Source organism: Motacilla alba, chromosome 5, assembly GCF_015832195.1.
Source record: "Motacilla alba alba isolate MOTALB_02 chromosome 5, Motacilla_alba_V1.0_pri, whole genome shotgun sequence".
Classification (NCBI taxonomy): Eukaryota; Metazoa; Chordata; class Aves; order Passeriformes; family Motacillidae; genus Motacilla; species Motacilla alba.
Genome location: NC_052020.1, coordinates 11,733,816 through 11,746,797, shown reverse-complemented (window position 1 = coordinate 11,746,797; position 12,982 = coordinate 11,733,816). Strand labels below are relative to the sequence as shown.

Here is a 12,982-nt window from a genome sequence, read left to right as displayed (position 1 = left end):
GCTGCTCTGGTCCCAGTACCGACCCCTGGGAATGCCACTCTGGACTGGTCTCCACTTGGACACCAAACCATTGACCATGACTCTTTGAGTGTGACCATCAAGCCAGTTCCTCATCCATGAGGGCTCCATCTGTTAAATCCATGCCACTGCAGTTTAGAGACAAGGATGTTGTGCAAGACTGTGTCAAGTGCTTTGCAAAAGTTCAGGTATATGACATCTGTGTCTCTTCCCTCATCCACCAGTGCTGTAGCCCTGTCATAGCAGGCCACCAGATATTTCAGGCATGATCTGCCCTTACTGTTGCCATGTTTGCGGTCACCAATCATCTCCTCACTTTCCATGTGCCTGAGTTCAATAGGAACTTCCCTGGACTGCCACATGTTCTCTAGTATGATGGGTAGTGGCTTAGCTACACCTGCCAGTTCCCTCAGGACCTGCGGATGCATCTCATTAGGTGCCATGGACTCCTGCACCTCCAGGTGCCTGAGATGGTCTCAAACCTGGCTTTCTCCTATGGAGAGCAGTTCTGCATTCTCCTAGTTCCTGCTTTTCCCTTCTGCACTCAGGCTGTGTGGCTGGAGCAATTGCTAGTGAAGTCTGAGTCAAAGAAGTCACTGAGTACCTCAGCCCTCTCCATGTCCCAGGTAACCAGGTCTCCTGTTTCCTTCTGGAAAGGGCACATATTTTCCCTCGTCTTCCTTTACTCAGCAGTGTACTTACAGAAGCTTGTGTTGCTGTCCTTGACATCTCTGGCCAGATTTAATTCTATCAGGGCTTTAGCTTTCCCAACCTGATCTCTGGCAATTGAGTGGCCATGCTGAGGATTTGGCTGGAGTTAATCTTAACAATTATCTACATGGAATTAAGGGAAAAAATATGAACGTGTTCCCGTTGTTACATTTTTTCTCAGTTAATCTGCAGAACTGTTGCCAGACATAATGAGTGTCATAAATCTTAATGTACAAAGGACATTTAGATAAACCTTACTGGAGCAAATAGTACCAACAACCTTTCAGGAAGGTCTCATTAATTTGCTGATTTTTAAACTAGTTTGCCATCCAGGATTTGAGAAGAAAATAAAGTGTTTCGTTCTGTAATTATTTGTGCAACTGCAAATGCAGTCTGCTATCAACCATCTGCCCTGCAGGCATTACTTTCAGTGCCATTTGGATCATCAGCACAGTGTATGATCCTCTGCATCTTCTGTTGTGTGGCTGGCTTGGTGCTGATACTTATTTACAAATATCTGTTTCATGTTTCTGCCTTTTTTCCTTATTCTTTTCATTTATTATTTTCAGTCTTTTTAAGGGTCTTCTGCACAGGCAGAAGAGGTGATGCTGTACTCCTGGACTGGCATGCTTTTATTTATTATGTGAGAGTCACAGTGAAATACTTTATTCCTCAGAAGCTTCGCCTGAAGAAATGCAATTTCCATTTCTGCAGGAGTTCCTGGTGTCTGTACTTTCCTGGTCAGTCCAGTAGTGACTGACCCTGTAAGGGTAGGTGGTTGCCCTCTCTGCCTTCTGAACATGGCATGGGAGAAATCCAAGCACTGTTGTTGCTGATTTTTGTAGTAGAAGGGCAAAATAATATTCAATGTCCTTGGGTTGCTCCTCAATATCCAGACTTCTGCTGGCTTAGGTAGCCCAGCAAAGCAGTCACTCATTTTACTGTAAAGAGAGGACTGCAGGTTTTACTCTAAATCAGATGACTGAGCAGCTGCTTTAGGGTCAGAAAGCCTTGATGTTTGCTAGCGTGAGGAGAGCCCTTTCAGAGTGCTTTGTCTCATTTATAAGTCTTTGATTAGCCTATGTGCCTGATACAATAATGTTCTCCCAAGTGGCTTCTGGTGTGCTCAGTTTGTGGGGCAGCAGACCTCGTTTATGTGAGGACTTGCAGGTGTGGGGATTTGCAGGTGTTGGCATTTCTGGTGACTTCACTGCTTAGGAGTCGGTTGAATTTCACTTGTTTGAAGAACTAAATGTGTGCCATTCCCCCTGGAGCATGACTTCAGCCCGCCGGTCCCTAACCCTGTTAATGGGCTTTTGCAGTAGCATTTCATCAGTGCTGCGGGAAAGCTCGTTCCTAAGGACTTAACAGTAACATTATTGAGAGCAGTTGGGCTTTATGGAACTACAGAGACTTTATAGAGATTAAGAGAAGTGTAACTGGGTGAATATGACAGATGGTATCCAGTCAGCCAAGTGCTATCTCTTTACAGGAATTTTATTTCCCGTAAATATACTCACAAATTATCTGAGCTTTATACAGAAAAATCCATGAACATTTTTAGGAACTCCCAGTTTGTAAGGAGTACAGACAAATTTTATCGGGCGTCGTTTAACTTCAAATATGATCTCTTGATTCTAGATACATTGGAATGGAAAAATCTAAACACAACCACTTCTGTAGCCATGCCAGCACAAACACGTCTTTCATTATTCCTTGTCAGTTGGAGCTTAAAATTAGAAAATCTCAAGCCAATAAATGAAAGCTCAGAATCTTTACACATTTATGCCAAATCTGTTCTGTTTGTCCTACTGTAAGATTTAAAAGGCTAGATAGAAGTGTTTCTTCACTGTGCTTGAGGTGACCCAGAGGCAGCAAACAGGCAGCTCATGCCCTTTTAAGAGACCTCAAAAGTAAAGATTGTTTTAGTCTCTTAAGTGTCTTTTGAAAGGTTTGGGAACTGTGAGTTAGAATGTGCTACACCCCAGCATAAGCCGAGGACAGGTCACTGAGTTCATTACTACACTTTCTCTTTCCTAAAATCAGCCTTTGTCCAGGTCAGCTAAAAAAGGCAAACAAGGCAGGAATTTAATTCAATACACAACCTGAGCCTATTGTAGCTGCTCTGAAGTGTAGCAAACCTAAGGCACAGGACATGCAGACCTTTCTCTCTGTAGCACACAAGCTCTGAGCACTGCCGTGCTCAGCAGTGCAGATGTAACAGTGGGCCTAGAAAGAAATACAAAGGACTATAGATAGATAAAACCTGCTCTATAAAAGATATTCTGTGCTCTTTTTTCAAATCAGCATATGCATTTACTACCTTTTTTTTTTTTTATGGGCTAAACAATGAATTCATTTCCCCATTATGGGAAAATTAGAATTAAAAGAAATTAATCTGTGCATTTAGGAAAGAGCTTACATCAGTTTCTTATTTTACTGCTTTCTTAGGTTCTCCAGGCTTCCTTTCAACAGTGTTTCTGCTTTGATGTCTTGCTCTCTACCCAGATTGCCAGAAGGCTTTCTGTTGCAAATGCAGGTGTTTTCAACTGCTAGATACAGTTGTGTTGTATTATTCATCACCTCGATATAAAAATGTATTAGTGGGACACTTATTTTACACAGAGGACAAAACAGGGATAATTGGAAAGATGGCAGACTGTATATAGAGGAAGATGTTGCTTAGTGAGACATGTTTGGCAGTGGAGGAGACAGGTTTGCATCTGCCTTGCTGCTGTTTCATGTATCAGTCCTTGAACCTTTAAAGCACTGTTTTTCTAACAGACTGCCTTGCCCATCAGGCTGGCATCTGAAACCAATTAAACATGGCTTTTGAGAAGTACAGCTCTATTCACAGAGAGCACCTAGAAATCATCATGGTATGTGAGGGTTATTTGTTACATGCTGGTGCTTTTTCCCGGTTTTTGTTGTTTTAGTGCTTGGTAAAGACCTCTGTGTGTGAGGCCAGGTCTTCACTGAGCTGCTGGGAATTACTAGAGATGAATGGATCTGCAAGTCAAGGGCAATCTCGAGGCTTGTTACACAGTAAAATGAACACCTCGGTCCTCCTCCTGACAAGGATTTCTCTGCCCTGTCATCCAGAGATAGTTCTGCGTGCCACACAGACAAAGCAGAGGGGACATCCAGAGAAAGCTGGTGAGTCGTGACCCTGCTGAGAGTTAGAGATGTTGCAGTAATCCTCCCTCTTGACGCTCCCAGCTGCAGAGGACTGGTATTCACCTTTCACTCCACTCAGCTGCTTCAGAAATGGAGGCAGAGCATTGCTGGTGAGAAAGAACCAAAGCTGGACAGTGAAACCTATAAAACTATTTATCAGAGATGGTAAAGGGATGAAGGACAATCAGAGTGGGAGAGGATGAGGAAAAGGGCTGGGGCATAAGTAAGCCATTCAAAAGCAGATAAAACGCCAGGAAACTGTTTTCCCCTTCTTCCCATAAAATATTCCTTGTCTTTCTTCTCCTCTGTCAGCTTTCCTGGATGGACATTATGCTCAGTGCATACCCATCTTTCAGGCACCCTGGCAGTCTCCCATTTTGAACACTTGTAATCCTGTATGCTTTGTATATGTGAAATCTGAATATGATCTTGGGCTGTTTAAATGGGCAGTAGGGGCACTTTCATATTTTGTGTCACTCCAAAGTTCAGAGGCATCTTTTTGATGTGCATGCATTTGCTCATCTACCAACCTTTACACTTTTAGAAAATAGATATTCTAATCATCAGTCTTAGAACTTTGTCTCTGAACACTGGAAGCTCTTTTGTCTTTCATCTCTTCCGACAAAGCCTCAGTGCTTAAAAAGCAGGCTGCTAGCACCCGGAGATGGGAATCTCCTCAGCTGCCTCCTCATGCTAATAGCACTGCAGGTGGTGGTGAAGCTCGTTGTTTCACAGCTCCAGGTTGTGCCTGACTGGAATAGAGGGAGCGAGGTCTGTCAATCCAATGCCGGACATGGTCAAGAAAGCAGCACAACGCTTTATTTGTATGGATAGGAGAGAATTCCTTAAAAGCAGATCTTGTTTGGACTTCTGGAAAGGTTTAAATTCTGGTTTCTGGATTAAAATAGCCTCTGACAGCTCATGAGGAGCGAGGAACATGGTAACGTTTGTGTTGCCTGCTAAGCATGCCATCTTCTGTGGACTGTGCTGGCTTCCTGGCCCTGGCCATGATCTTTGGTAGTGAATCCACCCCTAGAGTTAAGTTGAGGGAAAAAGTATCTCCTTCAGTCTGTTTCTATTTTGCTAAGTTATAATAGTCTCTTTGCTTTTTATGCTATGAACCCAAAAATGAGGGTTCTTCTTCTGTTCTACCATTTCTAGGCATGTACCTCTAAACTCTGCATCTCTGTTTTCTTAGATGAAGCTTTCCTTTTTTTTACTCTCTGCTCAGATGAGCATCTTTCCAGAGCCTTAATCATTCATCTTTCTGTTTAATTCTACAGTCCTTGTGATAGGATAACCTGTACTGTAACCTTCTTCCACATGAGTTCACACATCAGGCAGAGGACCAGTGTGGCAATTTAGGTATGGCTTAGCAGGTCAGAGCTTCACATCTTTGTCACTGAGGTGCCCCTCACTATGTAAGCCTTTTCAAGGTACCAGTGAGTGCCATATTTAAACTCTTTGGTTGTTTATTCCCAATGCCTGTTTTGGGAGAAAAGGTGACTTCAGTTAACTCATAAGTTTTCTTTAAATATCTCCCCCATATGCAGTACAAATGTACCTACAACAAAAACTTGTGAGATCCTAGGGGCCAGGACTGGCATTATTCAAAGCAAATAGAGATAGTATTTTTCATTAATCCTTATCCTTCACTAATTTTTTTGCTCAGGTCATGTTTCTTCCATGAAGTCAGTAACTGTTTCTATAAGCTTATAATCTGACACGGGATTTACATGGTTTAGAAGGGCTTTACTTCTGCTGTGGCTGTAGAGCTGAAGCAGAGCTGGTCTTGTTGTGCTGAAAGGATGGGCAGCCTGTACTGCACCCGTGTAGCAAAAGGTGGGTTCCTCAGGGCACTGTGACTGTGCTCTGTTCCCAGCCAGCCTCAGCTTCCCACCATGGTTTTCCCAGGAGAGCTGCCAGGGCCAGCAGAGGCGGCTGCTACCACCAGATCCAAAAGCTCTCATCGCTGCAAGGCACCAGCCCGCTGTTGGCGAACCGAAACCATGGATTCTCCCTTAAGGGCGCGGTAAGCTCTTAATAAGAGCTCCCCAGGCCGTGGTTCCTCGACCATTTTGGGCTGAGTTGCTGCAATCATACATTTGGGCGGTGGGCTGGGCTGAGAGGAGCTTGCCGCCGCCCCCCCCCCCCCCCCCCGGCCGCGCTCTCCTCGCACCTCTCCACGCCCGGGTCAGCCGAGGGCTGCCCGGCCAGCGCCCGACTCATGCTCGGTCTCTGCCGATGCCAGGGCAGGCTGTGCCGTGCCGTGCCGTGCCGTGCTGCTGCCGTGCCGTGCGTGCGAGCGCAGCCTGTGCCCGTTCCCCGCGGCCGCGCCGCCCGCATATGCCCAGCGGCGGCGCGGGCTGACGGGGCAGGGGCGGGCCCGGCGCGGAGGGCGGCTCGGCTCGGCTCGGCTCGGCTCGGGGCGGCGGGACCCGCCTCGCCCGGCGATGCATGAGCGCGGGCGCGGCAGCGGGGGGGCGGGCGGGTAGCGGCAGCGGGGACGCGGCGCTGCTGCCCTGCCTTTCCCTGCCCGCCGCTGGCCCTTCCCCCGCCCCTCCCCGCTCCGGTGCGCGACTCAGCCGCCGCTCCGGGCAGGGAGGAAGGGCTGGGAGCCGCCCTCCCGCTGCCCCCGGCCGCCCCCTCCCCATGCAGCCCGGCCCGCCGCTGGGAGCCCCTCCCCGGGGGGATGTTTTCTGCGGCCGCTGCCGGGATAACCGGCGCGCCGCCCGCCCCCCGCCCCGGACGGAGGATGCTGCCCGCGCCGTGGCGGGTTCCGACTCGGGCAGCAGCGGCCGCGTCCGCCTCCTCGGCTCCGGGCAGCGTCGCCGGGGAGAGATGAGTTCGCGGCACCAGGCGGACTGGATCCCTTACAGGTAGGGGGAGACCCGCGGGAGGCGGCGGGTGGGGGCGGAGGCACCGGGGCTGCCCCTGGGCAGGAGCCGCTGCCCCTCGGGGGGTCGCCGGCGGAGCCCGCAGCTCGGTGGCGGGGCCGGGGCGGCCGGACCCTCCCCGGGAGCGGCGGGGCGGCGGTGGGTCCCGCCCGGGGGGGAGCGGATCGCGGGCCGGGCGCCCGGTCCCGCTCCAACTTCGGGTCGGTGCCGCTCCGCGAAGTTCGGGGGCTGCTCTCGGGGCGAGCCCCCAGCCCCGCGGGGAGCGGGCAGAGCGCGGAGCTGTCCTGCCCTGCGGCCCCGGCGGGCGGGCGGGCGGAGCGTTGCGCCGTCGGTGGCGGCTGCGCGCCTCGGGCTCGGGGCCGCGCTGCCCCCGCCGGCGGCGGCCCCGGGAGCGCGGCTGCGGCGGGCGATGCGCGGGGCCGGCCGCGGCCGGCGGTGCCGCCATGGCGGGGAGCGGGATCGCCATGGCAGCGCCCGGCCCCGCCGCTGCATTGGCTCCGCCGTTGCCATAAGCTACGGGAGCCGCGGCGCGGCGGCGGCCCGGGAGCCCCGTGCGTCAGCGGAGACGGCCCCGGGTGCGCGGAGCCCCCTGCGCCCCCAGCCCCGCTGCCGCGCTCTACCCCGAGCGCCCGGTGTGGAGCGGGAGCATCCGCGGCTGGCAACGAGGGAATAGTTGGTGTCAGACTTGCCGGACACGGAGGGGAGGAAACCCAGCCAAATATTTCGCTGCGAGCGGGATGGGCTGTTCTAGTAATAGACCCCCTTTCCGAATCTGCTGTTCAGAGTAACGTTAACGTTATGGGTTTGTTTGTTTGCTTGTTTGTTTTTAGTTTTCGTTAAAGTGTCTTTTTCAAGCTGAATTTTTACAGAAGGAAATCACGAGGGATTTAACAAGGTGCTCTGAAAACGACAGAAAGCATGTTTCTTTCGTTTGTTTGGTTGTAAATGAAACAAGGTGGATACAGTAACACGGGAAACGAGGACACAGTCTTATGGTGCGCCAGGGGAGGTTTAGGTTGGACACGAGGAAAAAGTTGTTCACTAAAAGGATGATTTGGTATTGGAATGAGCTGCCTGGGGCGGGATGCTGGAGTCTGTCCCTGGAGGTGTTTAAGGAACGACTGGATGTGGCACTCAGTGCCATGGTCTGGTTAACAGGATAGTATTCACTCATAGGTTGGACTCGATGATTTCAGTGGTCTTTTCCAATCTAGTTGATTCTGTGATAAACCTTTTATTTTTGTCGTCGGTAGACAATCACAGAATTAAAAAAATGCGCAGAGTGCATTTTAAAAGAAAGGCAGCTGCTTAAGCAGGTCAGTTGTAGTTTGCCACAGTCTCAGTGACAGTGTTTGTAGCAGACGTATGCCACAACGAATGCAATGTTAACACAAATGCAACACTCTTTAATACAGAGGAAAAAAAACAACCCAAGATAACTGCACAAGTGGAAATCTGCTATTTTGATATGTGCACATCATAGTTCAAATCAGTAGAAGAATTAGAAAGAAAGAAAGAAACATGATTACAATGAATCTGAGAATATTGCCACTCAGCAATAGCACTTTCAGCCCATGCAATTTGAAAAGATGTAAGGAATTGGCAATAAGGCTTCAAAAATGACTAGTGGATGCATTCTGATGCAATTTGAAGCCTTCTAATGAGGATAGAAATACCAGAGGAACAGCTGTTCGTGGCTCATCCCAGCAGCAGTGGAAGAGTTTTTCTGTTCTCTCACTGTACACAAGGCTCTGCAGAGGCCAATGCCAAAACTTTGCTGAGGGGTTTTATAGCAGTGGCCTCAAAGAAGGAAATAAAACATCTCTATTTCTGCTCAGTGCAGCACAAGGAGAGGCAAAGCAGCAAATCTCAGAGAAATACAGATTTAATGATACTCATATCTTTTCAAATGTTATTCTTGAATGTTAATGATGTGTTTATGGTCAGAAACTGCTGAAGACTGCTTAAAACCAAAAGGCAACCAAACCACAGCTCTGCTCTGAAGTGTCTTTATTTAGGCTTCTAACAGAGTTCTCTCAAGAAGCTGACTTATTTTTCAGTCATCAGAGGTAATTCTTGAGTTAGAGTTATATTCTTGCAAATCTTACTGGACTTGTGTGTGTAAAGCATCCTCCAGGATCCCCTAAACATATATGCCCAGGTTTGGGAATGCATATGTGACTGAGTTTACACATGAAAGCACTGTATGATTAAATTAGGTCAAAGTACCATTTTGAGGGAGTGAAATATGCAAGGAGGAGGAGAGACCTGATGTGCACCCCTTGGAACAGATCATCTCTCTGAGAGCAAAATGCCCCATGCTTATCTGCACTCTTGCTTCACATTCTTGTTTACTGTGGTGAATTCAGTGGTTGCTGACTCTCAGAGCTCAGAGGAAGGTTCAGCACCTTCTTTATGGTCTGGGTGGCATGTGACAGCCATGAGTGTCACTGCTGCTCGTGTTGGGGACAGAGCATAGGCTGCTGGGCACGCTGAAGTCTGGAAAGATGTATCTTTCTAGCAGTGGAACATATGTGCAGCTATATACCTGAATTAACTCAAGCAGAGAAGGATTGTATTTCTGCTAGTAAAATGTCATATTTTTCCTTTCAAGTGAAGTGAGCCAGAGGGAGTCAGTTCCACGTGTGTCATGCACAATTCATTAAGCAGTCCACCTGTGTGTCCACAACTCACAAACTTACACTTCCCCTTTTATGACGCTGAGAACATTTTGAGTGAGTTAACAAAAATTAGTTGGCAATTTTTTCAGTGTCAGTGCTAGTTCACACTGAGGTCAATAAAAGGTTCATTTTATTTGTGAGTTTGTGATTTCAGTGTTTTGCCCTTATCTCTTTTCATTCTCTCTTAAGCATTCTGCTTTTGAAATGCTAATAATCATAGGATGATATTTCAGTTCACTAACATTATGAAAAATAGTTGGGAAGCTGTTTTTTTAAAAGTAAATATATTGTGTTTATTTTCATGAAACACATATCATAGATGGAAGTTTAAGTGTATGATTAAGCACTTACTGGAAAGTGCACATCAGGTACAATGAGCTAGGAATTCTTTAAATTGTACCCATTTTTAACAATGTCTCTGCTCTTAATTATAAAGATTCAAAATAGTTTAGATGCAATTAAAAAAAAAAAATCAATACAGTCCATGTAGCTGCCTCCAGCCCCAAAAGTGGTTTTCAATAGAAGTTAAGAGTAAGATGCAGCTTCTTGAAGAATTATGTTCTCAAGCACAGTGGTGTTTTCCTTTGGTGTTCTTCAGCAGTTTCCAGTAGAAAACACAATGCAGAAGTGTCTGGGAATCATTACAAATTCACAGGAGTTCAGGTTTTCTGTTCAAAAGTATGTTTTTGTTTCATATCTTTTTCTTGAACTCATTTTTAATTTATAGCATTTCTTAAATATAACATACTCATTTCTATTTTATGCTGGTCTATCTTGAATAAGTGAAGACATTCCTCATACTATAAAACTGCAGTCAAATAAAACTGCTGCTAGGTAGGATGAAAGTATCAGTAAACTCAGTTACAGTAAGGCCTCTGTCTCTATTATTATTATTTGTTCTTATGTTTTCAGCTGCTTCTTTAACAATAAATCTTGATCCTGTAGCTTTAAAAGCAGCATTTACACAACCAGCTAACCTGTTCCATGAGAAATATCTAAACACCACCAGCTGAAAAGCCCAATCCACACAGGAATCCATTTAATACAAGTCCCCAGGGTTCTCTGTAAAGGGTCTGTGTGATGCTGCTGAGCCTTGGTTTGTGTGGCTAAACCTGCCATGGCCAGAGGGGACCCTGTGAACTGTGCCCTGGGGGGCCTGGCACTTGGCACTGAGGGCACTGAAGGCACTGAAGAGAGCAGATCACACAGCCTGCATTTGCAGTGGCATAATATGTCTTGATGTGTACATGATGGTGGTTATAATGCACATTGTTTTTGTTTGTGACAGGTTTTATTATGCTCAATTTTTGTAGCTTTCATGAATTTGCTCTGAAGTTTTAAGGCTGTGCTTAGATATTGCAGCTATAAACAGTCACAAGTTATTTACTTGCAAAGGGAAGGATTGCAGTTGGAAGAAAATTGTGGAGCACAGCTGGGTTGTAAATTCATGAATCATCGCAATTAGGGCAGATAAGAAGATTTCTGAAAGTGTGATGTGTAAACAAGTCCTGGAAAAAGAATGGCCTTGAGCACCAAGGGTATCCCACACTTGTTTCTGAGCACGTTGGTGAGGTAGTGGGATATTATAAACCCTGAAGTTTTGGCATTGTGAAGGCAGCAGTGCAGGTGGAGGGCTCACCTTGCTGCAAGGTGCAGTCTGTGACCGAGAGCATCGCAGTGCAGGCAGGCTGGCTCCCAGCCTCCTGCCGTGGGGAATGGCATGGATAATTTACAAGAACTGCTTTTTTAAGGAAAGACTGTGTCTGTCCTCTTCTCTGAAACAGGCTGTCTTGTCTCAGGCTATTCAGTCTATAAAATTAGCCTGGTCACATGCTTTTAAAACATTTAAGTTAGAGCTCTCCCTTAATGGAACTCTGTGCTCCTGCATGGAGTGTTCCTGCTGTGGTGCAGAGATCAAAGGTGGTTTGCCCAGCATCAGTGTGAGGGAGATGTCAGAGGAAATTGCTACCCTGAAGCTGGTAGCCTAAATCAACCAGGCAGAAAAGAGAGGTGAAGAAAATAAGTATCCCAAACCATGCAAGTTGGGGGGTGTTTGCTGAGATGGAAATGGGACAAGGCTCAAGGGAGATGAGCTGCAGAGCTGGGCGTGAAACCTCGTTGTCTTGTGCTTTGCAGTGTGCCAGAGGTGGAGTTAAGAAAGGGGCTGAAGTGGCTTTGCCACCCCTTGCACAGGCCTTATGACAGTGAGTGATGCACCAGCTGTCCCAGAGCTCTGCCACCCCCCACTACCTTTGCGGTATCAGCAGCCAGATTGAGATGAAAACTGATTTTTTCACAGGCCAGTGGGTTTCTGGTAGCAACAATCATTTGCAGGTTCCTGGCAGTGACAATCATTTACAAGCCATCTGTGCCAGATTTGGATCACAGCCAGGAAGTGGATATGAAATGTAATGTCTCTCCTCTTGCACTTCCCTGAGTTGGACAGTTTTGATTCTCATGCCTGAGGGTGTTTGGACATTCCCTGGAGTGGCATCCATTTAGAGATGCAAGCAGCAGTTTTTCTGGAAGGTGGTACTTTTTATCTAGTAACTAAAAATTGCCATTCTAGAGAGCTGGATTCTTTTCACACTTCCTCCTCATTTTTCTTCCTCTCACATTAATGACTTATTTTCTAATTCATGCTTTTCTGTTCTTTCAACTGATGAACAGATTTCTTTTTGCTATTTTTCCCTACATCTTGCTCTTCTTGCCTCTTTTTCTGTTCTCTTTCCTACTTTGAGATTATTCACAAAAATAGAATTCTGTCTTGCCAGCTGTATGGTGCCTGCAGAAGATACCCTTCTCTGTAAACATTTGCTATTTAATTTGTATTTTACTGTTTGTAGCTTTTAAAGAAATCCATCCCAACTTCTCATTGTGTTACTTAAGTAGTTAGTACATCTGGGATTTTTTTAAAAGCTGAAATTATTTATTTTGTAGATTATTGAGAATTAATTTCAGTGTTTGCAGTGATGTATTCAAAGATTAATGCCTTAAGCATGGATTTTAAAATTGGTGTTTATTTTGTATCTCACTTACTGCTGAACATTTTGTTCCTGTAGTGTGTGAAGGCCAGTCACTGGGACTAGGAGATGCCCTTCTTGGTGACAGGTCTGTGTCATGCACAGGGGGTGGCAGGCCTGGAAGAACTGTTTTCCCACAGTTTTGCAACCTCTTTTATTTTGATGTAAAGTCACGGTGATGATCATACCAGCTAGTTCTGATCACTCTCAGCTGAGAATGTCACACCTCTTTGGGCCTTGCTGTCATTTACATAATGCTAATAATATGCAGGTATACAGCAAGGCAGCCTTCAGGCTGGAAAATTTTCAGTTTAGAAGGCAGGTACAAGAGAGGAGCACAAAATGCAGGTGGAAAGCTCAGGGTGATTGCTGGCATGGGGTTTTTTTTGCTTTCATTTTTGTTGTAGACATATGATCATTAGCTTCTTTGGACTATCTGTTCTTAAGAAAATGGGAAGTTAGGGGATATTGACTT

General features: G+C 46.7%; 2 protein-coding genes across 8 annotated transcripts in view; one reads left to right on the top strand and one right to left on the bottom strand.

Moving 5' to 3' along the window:
• Positions 1–12,982, top strand: part of TUB (TUB bipartite transcription factor) — a 211,733-nt gene that overhangs the window by 90,432 nt on the left and 108,319 nt on the right. The window lies entirely within an intron of this gene.
• LOC119701405 (basic proline-rich protein-like) overlaps positions 6,488–12,982 on the bottom strand; it is a 28,395-nt gene continuing 21,900 nt past the window's right edge. Inside the window, exon 2 of the mRNA XM_038138044.1 lies at positions 6,488–7,458. Within this exon, the coding sequence (XP_037993972.1) occupies positions 6,488–7,458 (971 nt within the window). The remainder of the gene's footprint in view (positions 7,459–12,982) is intronic.